The 14,609-nt window shown below is 47.1% G+C and overlaps 1 protein-coding gene across 1 annotated transcript in view; it reads right to left on the bottom strand.

The window, feature by feature from the left end:
- anks1b (ankyrin repeat and sterile alpha motif domain containing 1B) overlaps positions 1-14,609 on the bottom strand; it is a 323,994-nt gene that overhangs the window by 260,004 nt on the left and 49,381 nt on the right. The window contains 2 exon segments of the mRNA XM_045722208.1: positions 3,945-4,101; positions 8,682-8,762. Of these exon segments, the coding sequence (XP_045578164.1) occupies positions 3,945-4,101; positions 8,682-8,762 (238 nt within the window).

Below are 14,609 nucleotides of genomic sequence, written 5' to 3'. Positions count from 1 at the left end.
TCAACTCATCCTTGACCGCTGGCTACGTCCCTTCCGTCTTCGAGAGTTGCACCCCTTCTGAAAAAACCTACACTCGATCCCTCCGATGTCAACAACTACAGACCAGTATCCCTTCTTTCTTTTCTCTCCAAAACTCTTGAACGTGCCGTCCTTGGCCAGCTCTCCTGCTATCTCTCTCAGAATGACCTTCTTGATCCTAATCAGTCAGGTTTCAAGACTGGGCATTCAACTGAGACTGCTCTTCTCTGTGTCACGGAGGCTCTCCGCACTGCTAAAGCTAACTCTCTCTCCTCTGCTCTCATCCTTCTAGACCTATCTGCTGCCTTTGATACTGTGAACCATCAGATCCTCCTCTCCACCCTCTCCGAGTTGGGCATCTCCGGCGCGGCCCACGCTTGGATTGCGTCCTACCTGACAGGTCGCTCCTACCAGGTGGCGTGGCGAGAATCTGTCTCCGCACCATGCGCTCTCACCACTGGTGTCCCCCAGGGCTCTGTTCTAGGCCCTCTCCTATTCTCGCTATACACCAAGTCACTTGGCTCTGTCATATCCTCACATGGTCTCTCCTATCATTGCTATGCAGACGACACACAATTAATCTTCTCCTTTCCCCCTTCTGATAACCAGGCGGCGAATCGCATCTCTGCATGTCTGTCAGACATATCAGTGTGGATGACGGATCACCACCTCAAGCTGAACCTCGGCAAGACGGAGCTGCTCTTCCTCCCGGGGAAGGACTGCCCGTTCCATGATCTCGCCATCACGGTTGACAACTCCCTTGTGTCCTCCTCCCAGAGTGCTAAGAACCTTGGCGTGATCCTGGACAACACCCTGTCGTTCTCCACTAACATCAAGGCGGTGACCCGATCCTGTAGGTTCATGCTCTACAACATTCGCAGAGTACGACCCTGCCTCACACAGGAAGCGGCGCAGGTCCTAATCCAGGCACTTGTCATCTCCCGTCTGGATTACTGCAAGTCGCTGTTGGCTGGGCTCCCTGCCTGTGCCATTAAACCGCTACAACTCATCCAGAACGCCGCAGCCCGTCTGGTGTTCAACCTTCCCAAGTTCTCTCACGTCACCCCGCTCCTCCGCTCTCTCCACTGGCTTCCAGTTGATGCTCGCATCCGCTACAAGACCATGGTGATTGCCTACGGAGCTGTGAAGGGAACGGCACCTCCATACCTTCAGGCTCTGATCAGGCCCTACACACAAACAAGGGCACTGCGTTCATCCACCTCTGGTCTGCTGGCCCCCCTTCCTCTGAGGAAGCACAGTTCCCGCTTAGCCCAGTCAAAACTGTTCGCTGCTCTGGCACCCCAATGGTGGAACAAGCTCCCTCACGACGCCAGGACAGCGGAGTCAATCACCACCTTCCGGAGACACCTGAAACCCCACCTCTTTAAGGAATACCTAGGATAGGATAAAGTAATCCTTCTAACCCCCCCCCCCCTTAAAAGATTTAGATGCACTATTGTAAAGTGGTTGTTCCACTGGATATCATAAGGTGAATGCACCAATTTGTAAGTCGCTCTGGATAAGAGCGTCTGCTAAATGACTTAAATGTAAATGTAAATGTAATCTCTAGGAGACAGAATGCGGCTCCTTCCTGAGCGGTATGACGGCTGCGTGGTCCCATGGTGTTTATACTTGCGTACTATTGTTTGTACAGATGAACGTGGTACCTTCAGGCGTTTGGAAATTGCTCCCAAGGATGAACCAGACTTGTGGAAGTCTACAATTTCTGAGGTCTTGGCTGATTTCTTTTGATTTTCCCATGATGTCAAGCAAAGAGGCACTGAGTTTGAAGGTAGGCCTTGAACAGAACAGTGTGTAGAACAGTATAGTGTAGAACAGAACAGTGTGTAGTACAGAACAGTTTGTAGTAAAGAATAGTGTGTAGTAAAGAACAGTGTAGAACAGAATAGTGTGTAGTAAATAATAGTGGGTAGTACAGAATAGTGTAGAACCGAACAGTGTGTAGTACAGCATAGTGTAGAACAGAACAGTGTGTAGTACAGCATAGTGTAGAACAGAACAGTGTGTAGTACAGTATAGTGCAGAACAGAAGTGTGTTGTACAGTATACTGTAGAACAGAATAGTGTCGAACAGAACAGTAGGCAGTACAGAATAGTGTGTAGTACAGAATAGTGTAGAACAGTGTATAGAACAGTATAGTGTAGAACAGAACAACGTAGAACAGAATAGTGTGTAGTAAAGAAGTGTGTAGTACAGTATAGTGTAGAACAGAATAGTGTGTAAAACAGAATAGTGTGTAGTACAGAATAGTGTGTTGTACAGAATAGTGCAGAACAGAACAGTGTGTAGTACTGTATAGTGTAGAATAGAACAGTGTGTAGTACAGAATAGTGTGTAGTACAGAATAGTGTATAGTAAAGAATAGTGTGTAGTAATGATAGTGTATAACAGAACAGTGTGTAGTAATGATAGTGTATAACAGAATAGTGTGTAGTAAAGAAGAGTGCAGAACAGAACAGAACAGTGTGTAGTACAGAAGAGTGCAGAACAGAATAGTGTGTAGTAAAGAAGAGTGTGTAGAACAGTGTGTAGAACAGAACATTGTAGAACAGTGTGTAGAACAGTAGTGTAGCACAGAAGTGTGTAGTAAAGAATTTTGTGTAGTACAGAATAGTGCAGAACCAAACAGTGTTAAGTACAGCATAGTGTAGAACAGAACAGTATGTAGTACAGTAGTGTCGAGCAGAACAGTGTGTATACTGTGTAGTAAAGAATAGTGTATAGTACAGAAGTGTAGAACAGTCTATAGTACAGTATAGTGCAGAACAGAACAGTGTGTAGCACAGTATAGTGTAGAACAGAACAGTGTGTAGCACAGTATAGTGTAGAACAGAATGGTGTGTAGTACAGAAGTGTAGAACAGAAGTGTGTAGTAAAGCATACAGTAGAACAGAATAGTGTCGAACAGAACAGTGTAGAACAAAATAGTGTGTAGTAAAGAAGTGTGTAGTACAGTATAGTGTAGAACAGAATAGTGTGTAGTAAAGAAGTGTGTAGTACAGTATAGTGTAGAACAAAATTGAGGCGAACAGAACAGTGGGTAGTACAGAATAGTGTGTCGAACAGAATAGTGTGTAGCACAGAATAGTGTGTAGCACAGAATAGTGTGTAGTACAGAATATTGTAGAACAGTGTGTAGTAAAGAATAGTGTGTCGTTCAGAATAGTGTGTAGTACAGTATAGTGTGGTACAGAAGTGTGTAGTACAAAAGTGTGCAGTACAGAATAGCATGTAGTACAGAATAGTGTGCAGTACAGAATAGTGTGTAGTACAGTATAGTGTAGAACAGAACAGTATAGTGTAGAACAGTGTGTAGTACAGAACAGTGTAGTACAGAATAGTGTGTAATACAGCATGGTGTCGAACAGAACAGTGTGTAGTACAGTATAGTGTGGAACAGAAGTGTGTAGTACAGTATAGTGTAGTACATAATAGTGTAGCACAGAACCGTGTGAAGTACCAAATAGTGTAGAACAGAATAGTGTGTAGAACAGAATAGTGTGTAGTACATAATAGTGTATAGTACAGAACAGTGTATAGTACAGAACAGTGTAGAACAGAATACTGTGTAGAACATAATAGTGTATAGTACAGAACAGTGTAGAACAGAATAGTGTGTAGTACAGAATCGTGTGCAGTACATAATAGTGTGTAGTACAGAATCAAGTGCAGTACATAATAGTGTGCGGTACAGAATAGTGTGTAGAACAGAACAGTGTAGAACAGAACAGTGTGTAGTACAGAATCATGTGCAGTACATAATAGTGTGTGGTACAGAAGTGTGTAGTACATAATAGTGTGTAGTACATAATAGTGTGTAGTACATAATAGTGTGTAGAACAGAACAGTGTAGAACAGAACAGTGTAGAACAGAACAGTGTAGAACAGAACAGTGTGTAGTCACCTGCTGGTTGACGCGGCAGTGTGAGGGCCCGTGGTGGACGAGGATACGGACGATGTCGACGTCCCCACGCCAGGCGGCCAGGTGCAAGGGGAAGCAGCCCTTACTGTCAGCCACATTGGTAGAGGCTTCAAACTGGAGCAACTTCAACACCACGTCCCTGAGGAAGGGAAGGAGGGGGGAGGAGGATGGGGGAAGGATGGCAGAAGGGGATGGAGAGAGAGGAGAGCAGTAAGGGGAGTGAGAGAGAGTAAGGGAGATAGAGGGAAGAGATGGAATAGAGAGATGGAATAGAGAGAGAGGGGGAAAGATGGGGAGAGAAAGGCAAGAAACCGTAAAGAGAGAGAGAGAAAGAAGAGGAGAGGGAAAAGAAACAGAAACCGAGCGAGAAAGAAAGAAAGAAAGAAAGAAAGATAATGGAAACAGAGCGAGAAGGGGGAGAGAGAAAGAAAAGCATAAGTACTTTACTTGGTCTGAATCATAATGCCAGCTGCATAACCAAGGCTGCCTTGAATGTTTATATGTGTGTGGATTCAAATCATTAATAGCATTAGCTGGACTGAAATTAACTCTTCACATTGAAAGAATTCAGTTTGTTGCTTCACCTTTTAGAACGCCACGTTCACATTGAGTGTGTCCCTAATGGCCCCCTATTCCCTATATAGTGCACTACTACAGTATATAGGGAATAGTGTGCAATTTAGGATGCATCCATTGTCAAAACTCAACGGTCTAAAAGTGTACAGTTAAATGGTTAGTTCCCTCCTTGTTCCCCCCTCATCTAAAGTTCTAACTTCTCTAAGTGTGTGTTGGTGACCTTGTTTTTCACTTGGAGCCTGTACTTATCACTCTCCCTCCTTCGCTCTCACTCTCTCCCTTTATCTCTGTCTTCTCTCTCTCCCTCCTTCTCCCCTGCTTCGCTCTCTCCCTCCTTCTCCCCTGCTTCGCTCTCTCCCTCCTTCTCCCCCTGCTTCGCTCTTTCCCTCCTTCTCCCCCTGCTTCGCTCTCTCCCTCCTTCTCCCCCTGCTTCTCCCTCCTTCTCCCCTGCTTCGCTCTCTCTCCTTCTCTCCCTGCTTCGCTCTCTCCCTCCTTCTCTCCCTGCTTCGCTCTCTCCCTCCTTCTCCCCCTGCTTCGCTCTCTCCCTCCTTCTCCCCCTGCTTCGCTCTCTCTCCTTCTCCCCCTGCTTCGCTCTCTCCCTCCTTCTCCCCCTGCTTCGCTCTCTCCCTCCTTCTCCCCTGCTTCGCTCTCTCCCTCCTTCTCCCCCTGCTTCGCTCTCACTCTCTCCCTTTATCTCTGTCTTCTCTCTCTCCCTCCTTCTCCCCTGCTTCGCTCTCTCCCTCCTTCTCCCCTGCTTCGCTCTCTCCCTCCTTCTCCCCCTGCTTCGCTCTTTCCCTCCTTCTCCCCCTGCTTCGCTCTCTCCCTCCTTCTCCCCCTGCTTCGCTCTCTCCCTCCTTCTCCCCCTGCTTCTCCCTCCTTCTCCCCTGCTTCGCTCTCTCTCCTTCTCTCCCTGCTTCGCTCTCTCCCTCCTTCTCTCCCTGCTTCGCTCTCTCCCTCCTTCTCCCCCTGCTTCGCTCTCTCCCTCCTTCTCCCCCTGCTTCGCTCTCTCCCTCCTTCTCCCCCTGCTTCGCTCTCTCCCTCCTTCTCCCCCTGCTTCGCTCTCTCCCTCCTTCTCCCCCTGCTTCGCTCTCTCCCTCCTTCTCCCCTGCTTCGCTCTCTCCCTCCTTCTCTCCCTGCTTCGCTCTCTCCCTCCTTCTCCCCTGCTTCGCTCTCTCCCTCCTTCGCTCTCTCCCTCCTTCTCCCCTGCTTCGCTCTCTCCCTCCTTCTCCCCCTGCTTCGCTCTCTCCCTCCTTCTCCCCCTGCTTCGCTCTCTCCCTCCTTCTCCCCCTGCTTCGCTCTCTCCCTCCTTCTCCCCCTGCTTCGCTCTCTCCCTCCTTCTCCCCTGCTTCGCTCTCTCCCTCCTTCTCCCCCTGCTTCGCTCTCTCCCTCCTTCTCCCCCTGCTTCGCTCTCTCCCTCCTGCTCCCCCCGCTTCGCTCTCTCCCTCCTTCTCCCCTGCTTCGCTCTCTCCCTCCTGCTCCCCTGCTTCTCTCAGTCTCCCCCTGCATCCCGCTCTCTCCTTCTCCCCCCTGCATCCCGCTCTCTCCTTCTCCCCCTGCATCCCGCTCTCTCCTTCTCCCCCTGCATCCCGCTCTCTCCTTCTCCCCCTCCCGCCCGCTCTCTCCTTCTCCCCCTCCTGCCCGCTCTCTCCTTCTCCCCCTCACTCTCTCCTTCTCCCCCTCCCGCCCGCTCTCTCCTTCTATTTTTCTCCTCCCTCTCTCTCTCTCTCCTCCTCCCCTCTCTCTCTCTCTCCTTCTCCCCCACTCTCTCTCTTTCTCCTTCTCCCCCTCTCTCTCTCCCTCCTCTACTGCAGCTGTTCTAAAGAAGGAAATACACATTATTGCCTCCAAAGCACAGCGTTAATCCGACGGTTTGGCTGAGCAGGGCTAGCCATCAGACTCATCTTAATCCAACAGTGGGAAAAAGGGATTTGTGTGTGTGTGTGTGTGTGTGTGTGTGTGTGTGTGTGTGTGTGTGTGTGTGTGTGTGTGAATGTGGAAAGGGGCTGGTGTGTGTATGTAAGAGCTTTTTCAAACTTATGGGAGATTCACAATATACACTGCTCAAAAAAATAAAGGGAACACTTAAACAACACAATGTAACTCCAAGTCAATCACACTTCTGTGAAATCAAACTGTCCACTTAGGAAGCAACACTGATTGACAATAAATTTCACATGCTGTTGTGCAAATGGAATAGACAACAGGTGGAAATTATAGGCAATTAGCAAGACACCCCCAATAAAGGAGTGGTTCTGTAGGTGGTGACCACAGACCACTTCTCAGTTCCTATGCTTCCTGGCTGATGTTTTGGTTACTTTTTAATGCTGGCGGTGCTTTCACACTACTGGTAGCATGAGACGGAGTCTACAACCCACACAAGTGTCTCAGGTAGTGCAGCTCATCCAGGATGGCACATCAATGCGAGCTGTGGCAAGAAGGTTTGCTGTGTCTGTCAGCGTTGTGTCCAGAGCATGGAGGCGCTACCAGGAGACAGGCCAGTACATCAGGAGACGTGGAGGAGGCCGTAGGAGGGCAACAACCCAGCAGCAGGACCGCTACCTCCGCCTTTGTGCAAGGAGGAGCAGGAGGAGCACTGCCAGAGCCCTGCAAAATGACCTCCAGCAGGCCACAAATGTGCATGTGTCTGCTCAAACGGTCAGAAACAGACTCCATGAGGGTGGTATGAGGGCCCGACGTCCACAGGTGGGGGTTGTGCTTACAGCCCAACACCGTGCAGGACGTTTGGTATTTGCCAGAGAACACCAAGATTGGCAAATTCGCCACTGGCGCCCTGTGCTCTTCACAGATGAAAGCAGGTTCACACTGAGCACATGTGACAGACGTGACAGAGTCTGGAGACGCCGTGGAGAACGTTCTGCTGCCTGCAACATCCTCCAGCATGACCGGTTTGGCGGTGGGTCAGTCATGGTGTGGGGTGGCATTTCTTTGGAGGGCCACACAGCCCTCCATGTGCTCGCCAGAGGTAGCCTGACTGCCATTAGGTACCGAGATGAGATCCTCAGACCCCTTGTGAGACCATATGCTGGTGCGGTTGGACCTGGGTTCCTCCTAATGCAAGACAATGCTAGACCTCATGTGGCTGGAGTGTGTCAGCAGTTCCTGCAAGAGGAAGGCATTGATGCTATGGACTGGCCCGCCCGTTCCCCAGACCTGAATCCAATTGAGCACATCTGGGACATCATGTCTCGCTCCATCCACCAACGCCACGTTGCACCACAGACTGTCCAGGAGTTGGCGGATGCTTTAGTCCAGATCTGGGAGGAGATCCCTCAGGAGACCATCCGCCACCTCATCAGGAGCATGCCCAGGCGTTGTAGGGAGGTCATACAGGCACGTGGAGGCCACACACACTACTGAGCCTAATTTTGACTTGTTTTAAGGACATTACATCAAAGTTGGATCAGCCTGAAGTGTGGTTTTCCACTTTCATTTTGAGTGTGACTCCAAATCCAGACCTCCATGGGTTGAGAAATTGGATTTCCATTGATTATTTTTGTGTGATTTTGTTGTCAGCACATTTAACTATGTAAAGAAAAAAGTATTTAATAAGATTAATTCTTTCCTTCAGATCTAGGATGTGTTGTTTAAGTGTTCCCTTTATTTTTTGGAGCAGTGTGTTTCTGTTTTCTCTAAATCAGCTTTGTTGTATAATTAAAGGTCAACACACTATTTCAAACAGTCAGCAATGAACTAATGAACTCAGGACATGACTAGACTAAATATAAACCTTCTACAACTGTAAGAGCCACTAATAATGTCATTATTTTAATAAAATAGTTTAACGTGCTTTTTTGCAATTAACACTGATCTGGCTTTCAAGTGTTGGTGTGTATGTGTAAACGGGAAGGTTAACAGTCACAGCAGAAGAGAAGGAGACCAAGAAGACTACATGACAACTAGCAGATAAAATAATGACTTGATTCTTGTGATAGAGGCATTTGGAATCTCGCAGAAAAACATACATTTCAATTAATCAAATGAATTTGATATATCGCCCAGCCCTAGTATGTGTGTGTCTGGAAAAGGCAATCACATTGCATTACACTCACAAGCATGCAAGCACACGGACAAACACTTCCTCACCCCCACCAGCCACCTCTCCACATTCACACACACTCTTACCTGTGTCCGTTCAGTGATGCGTGGTGGAGGGGTGTGTAGCCTGAACTGTCTGCACAGTTTACATTCAAGCCTCTCCACATGCTGTGGACACAAGACAGACAGACAGACTTTAAGCCAACACAGTCCTTAGAATGGATGCTTTCCAATTTAACTTGATAATTTAAAAAAAAATGAAAATCACACTTAAGTCCACAACAGGCTTTCTATGTGTTGAGCACATGATCATGATAGACACTTAAGTACAAAGAGACACAATATAGAAACCCTTTTCTTTTAGCCTGATCACAGATCTTGCCTTAGCCACATCACAATGACCATCGGAGTCAGAAAGACAGTGCAAACAGATCTGGGACCAGTCTACCTTCCTTCTATGGGATATGGGACCTCCACAGGGTTAAGATTGGCATGTAATGGACTCGTTTTCCCATGACCTTCGAAGTCTCTCGCACTCTCACGTCAACTTCAATTTTACATTTTAGGGGCTTTATTGACATGGGAAACTTATGTTTACATTTTTATTTAGTTATTTTTATTTCACCTCTATTTAACCAGGTAGGCTAGTTGAGAACAAGTTCTCATTTACAACTGCGACCTGGCCAAGATAAAGCAAAGCAGTGTGACACAGATAACAACGCAGAGTTACACATGGAGTAAACAATAAACAAGCCAATAACACAATAAACAAGTCAATGACACAGTAGAAAAAAAGAAAGTCTATATACAGTGTGTGCAAAAGGCATGAGGAGGTAGGCAATAAATAGGCCATAATAGTGAAGTAATTACAATTTAGCAGATTAACACTGGAGTGATAAATGAGCAGATGATGATGTACAAGTAGAGATACTGGTGTGCAAAAGAGCAGAAAAGTAAATAAAAACAGTATGGGAATGAGGTAGGTATATTGGAAGGGCTATTTACAGATGGACTTTGTACAGCTGCAGCGATCGGTTAGCTGCTCAGATATCTGATGTTTAAAGTTGGTGAGGGAAATAAAAGTCTCCAGCTTCAGCGATTTTTGCAATTCGTTCCAGTCATTGGCAGCAAAGAACTGGAAGGAAAGGTGGGCCAAATGAGGTGTTGGCTTTGGGGATGACCAGTGAAATATACCTGCTGGAACGTGTGCTACGGGTGGGTGCTGCTATGGTGACCAGTGAGCTGAGATAAGGCGGGGCTTTACCTAGCAAAGACTTACAGATGACCTGGACCCAGTGGGTTTGGCGACGAATATGAAGCGAGGTCCAGCCAACGAGAGCATACAGGTAGCAGTGGTGGGTAGTATATGGGGCTCTGGTGACAAAACTGATGGCACTGTGATAGACTGCATCCAGTTTGCTGAGTAGAGTGTTGGAAGATACTTTGTAGATGACATCGCCGAAGTCGAGGATCGGCAGGATTGTCAGTTTTACTAGGGTAAGTTTGGCGGCGTGAGTGAAGGAGGCTTTGTTGCAAAATAGAAAGCCGATTCTAGATTTGATTTTGGATTGGGGATGTTTAATATGAGTCTGGAAGGAGAGTTTACAGTCTAGCCAGACACCTAGGTATTTGTAGTTGTCCACATATTCTAGGTCAGAACCATCCAGGGTGGTGATGCTAGTCGGGCGGGTGCAGGCAGCATTTGGTTTTATTAGCGTTTAAGAACAGTTGGAGGCCACGGAAGTAGTGTTGTATGGCATTGAAGCTCATTTGGAGGTTAGTTAGAACAGTGTCCAAGGAAGGCCCAGAAGTATACAGAATGGTGTCATCTGCGTAGATGTGGATCAGGGAATCGCCCGCAGCAAAAGCGACATCATTGATATATATACACAGAGAAAAGAGTCGGCCCGAGAATTGAACCCTGTGGTACCCCCACAGAGTCTGCCAGAGGTCCGGACAACACGCCCTCCAATTTGACACACTGAACTCTGTCTGCAAAGTAGTTGGTGATCCAGGCGAGGCAGTCATTAGAAAAACCAAGGCTATTGAGTCTGCCGATAAGAATACGGTGATTGACAAGAGTCAAAAGCCTTGGCCAGGTCGATGAAGATGGCTGCACAGTGCTGTCTTTTAACGATGGCGGTTATGATATAATTTAGTACCTTGAGCGTGGCTGAGGTGCATGCACAGCGGAGAAGGTACGTTCGGATTCGAAATGGTCAGTGATCTGTCTATCAACTTGGCTTTCGAAGACTTTAGAGAGGCAGGGCAGGATAGATATAGGTCTATAGCAGTTTGGGTCTAGACTGTCACCCCGTTTGAAGGGGGGATGACCACGGCAGCTTTCAATCTTTAGGGATCTCGGACAATACGAAAGAGAGGTTGAACAGGCTGGTAATAGGGGTTGCAACAATGGCAGCGGATAGTACGGGTCCAGGTTTTGCAGCTCTTTCAGAACATAGCCTCAGTGCAGTGGGCAGCTGGGAGAGGGTGCTCTTGTTCTCCATGGACTTTACAGTGTCCCAAAACTTTTTGGAGTTAGAGCAACAGGATGCAAATTTCTGCTTGAAAAAGCTAGCCTTTGCTTTCCTGACTGACTGTGTGTATTGGTTCCTGACTTCCCTGAACAGTTGCATATCGCGGGGGCTATTCGATGCTATTGCAGTCCGCCACAGGATGTTTTTGTGCTGGTCAAGGGCAGTCAGGCCTGGAGTGAACCAAGGGGCTATATCTGTTTTAAGTTCTGCATTTTTTGAAAGTGGCATACTTATCTAAGATGGTGAGGAAATTACTTTTAAAGAACAACCAGGCATCCTCGACTGATGGGATGAGGTCAACATCTTTCCAGGATACCCGGGCCAGGTCGATTAGAAAGGCCTGCTCGCAGAATTGTTTTAGGGAGCGTTTGACAGTGATGAGGGGTGGTCGTTTGACCGCGGACCCATAGAGGATACAGGCAATGAGGCAGTGATCGCTGAGATCCTGATTGAAAACAGCAGAGGTGTATTTGGAGGGCAAGTTGGTCAGGATAATGTCTATGAGGGTGCCCATGTTTACGGATTTAGGGTTGTACCTGGTGGGTTCCTTGATGACTTGTGTGAGATTGAGGGCATCTAGCTTAGATTGTAGGACTGCCGGGCTGTTAAGCATATCCAAGTTCAGTTCTTCTAACAGAACGAACTCTGAAGCTAGATGGGGAGCGATCAACTCACATATGGTGTCCAGGGCACAGCTGGGAGCAGAGGGGGGTCGGTAACAGGCGGCAACAGTGAGAGACTTATTTCTGGAGAGATTCATTTTTAAAATTAGAAGTTCCAACTGTTTGGCTATAGACCTGGAAAGTATGACAGAACTTTGCAGGCTATCTCTGCAGTAGATTGCAACTCCTCCCCCTTTGGCAGTTCTATCTTGATGGAAAATGTTGTAGTTGGGTATGGAAATCTCAGAATTTTTGGTGGCCTTCCTAAGCCAGGATTCAGACATGGCAAGGACATCCGGGTTGGCGGAGTGTGCTAAAGCAGGGAGTAAAACAAACTTAGGGAGGAGGCTTCTGATATTAACATGAATGAAACCAAGGCTTTTTAGATCACAGAAGTCAACAAATGAGGGTGCCTGAGGACATGCAGGGCCTGGGTTTACCTCCACATCAGCCGAGGAACAGAGGAGGAGTAGGATGAAGGTACGGCTAAAGGCTATCAAAACTGGTCGTCTAGATCGTTGTGGACAAAGAATAAAAGGAGCAGATTTCTGGGCGTGTTAGAATAGATTCAGGGCATAATGTGCAGACAGGGGTATGGTGGGGTGCGGGTACAGCGGAGGTAAGCCCAGGCACTGAATGATGATAAGAGAGGTTGTATCTCTGGACACGCTGGTTATAATGGGTGAGGTCACCGCATGTGTGGGAGGTGGGACAAAGGAGGTATCAGAGGTATGATGAGTGGAACTAGGGGCTCCATTGTAAACTAAAACAATGATAATTATCCTAAACAACAGTATACAAGGCATATTGACATTTGAGAGAGACATAAAGCGAGGCATAAAGCAATCACAGGTGTTGATTGGAAGAGCTAGCTAAGACAACAACGGGTAAGACAACAACAGCTAATCAGCTAAGACAACAACAACAGGTAAAATGGCAATGAATGGGCAGAGAGGGTCAGTTAACTACACACAGGGCCTGAGTTCGTGGCTGGGGCCGACAGATAAACAAAAATAAACAGAATGGAGTACCGTGATTAATGGACAGTCCAGCAGGCATCAGCTATGTAGCCAAGTGACCATAGGGTCCAGGGGACAGCAATAGATGGAACAGGGTTGCAACGGAGTAGTCGCTACTACGCTAGCACGCGGGAGACACAGCGTTTAAAGTTAGCAGCCCGGGGATAAAAGAAGCGTCTGCGCCGACGTCCGGCGGAGGCCGGTTGAAGGCACAGCGGATGGAGTATTCGTTGGCAGACCAGTCGTGGTGGTGCGGCGGGGCGCCATTTAGTTTGCTAGCCGGGAGATGCGCCTGGCTCACGGCTAACTGGTGCTAGCTTCGGGGCAGGGGGGTTAGCCACTAAAGCCACTCGATAGCAGCGGTGATCCGGTGCCAAGGTCCAGAGCTTACGGAAAGGATCCCGTGGAGTAGTGGATTCTGGCCGTGTTTGGGTGGAGTCCGGGTGAACAACTGAGTAGGCCGGGAGGTGGGCCTCGGGGATAGCTTCGGTACTGGGGCACTCGGGGGCAGCTAGCTAGCTGCGAAGATCAGGAGTAATGGTCCAGGGTTTACGGCAGGAATCTGGCGTTGCAGTGGAGAAACAGTCCGATACTGGTAGGTTGGCGAGTATTATCCAGGCTAAAAAAAGGGCTGGTATCTGTGCAGAAGGTAAAGGCCGCTAGCAGTGGCTAACAATGACTAAATAGCTTGTAGGTAATTAGCTGGTTAGCTTCTGATGGCTAGGTGGTTCTAGCTATAAGGTCTAAAAAATAAAAAATATAATAGCGGTTCCGTATCACATTGGGTGAGGCAGGTTAACGGAAGGTTTAGTTGAATTAAAATGGAAAAGAGATTGAAAATAAAATAGAAATATATACAGAAAAGTACGAAAAATACAAAAGTACACGAGAGGACGAACAAAACACGTCTGCACTGCTACGCCATCTTGGGTCGTCAAAAATTGCCAAAGCAAGTGAAATAGATAATAAACAAAAGTTAATTAAACAATAACATTTTTACAGCAAACATTACAAAATAAAAGACATTTCAAATGTCAATGTATATATGGTTGAAGTCGGAAGTTTACATACAAATCAGGTTGGAGTCATTAAAACTCGTTTTTCAACCACTCCACAAATTTCTTGTTAACAAACTACAGTTTTGGCAAGTCGGTTAGGACATCTACTTTGTGCATGACACAAGTAATTTTTCCAACAATTGTTTACAGACAGATTATTTCACTGTATCACAATTCCAGTGATTAGCCTGAGTCAATTGGAGGTGTACCTATGGATGTCTTTCAAGGCCTACCTTCAAACTCTGTGCCTCTTTGCTTGACATCATGGGAAAATCAAAAGAAAATCAGCCCTCAGAAAAAAATGGTAGACCTCCACAAGTCTGGTTCATCCTTGGGAGTAATTTACAAAACGCCTGAAGGTACCACGTTCATCTGTACAAACTATAGTACGCAAGTATAAACACCATGGGACCACGCAGCCATCATACCGCTCAGAAAGGAGACGTGTTCTGTCTCCTAGAGATGAACGTACTTTGGTGTGAAAAGTGCAAATCAATCCCAGAACAACAGCAAAGAACCTTGTGAAGATGCAGGAGGAAACAGGTACAAAAGTATCTATATCCACAGTAAAACGAGTCCTAAATCGACATAACCTGAAAGGCTGCTCAGCAAGGAAGAAGCCACTGCTCCAAAACCGCCATAAAAAATACAGACTAAGGTTTGCAACTGCACATGGGAACAAAGTTCATACTTTTTGGAGAAATGTCCTCTAGTCTGATGAAACAAAAATAGAACTGTT

The sequence above is a fragment of the Salmo salar genome, chromosome ssa07 (assembly GCF_905237065.1).
Source record: "Salmo salar chromosome ssa07, Ssal_v3.1, whole genome shotgun sequence".
Lineage (NCBI taxonomy): Eukaryota > Metazoa > Chordata > Actinopteri > Salmoniformes > Salmonidae > Salmo > Salmo salar.
The sequence above is the reverse complement of the archived record's forward strand: the minus strand, read 5'-3'. Positions and strand labels throughout refer to the sequence as shown.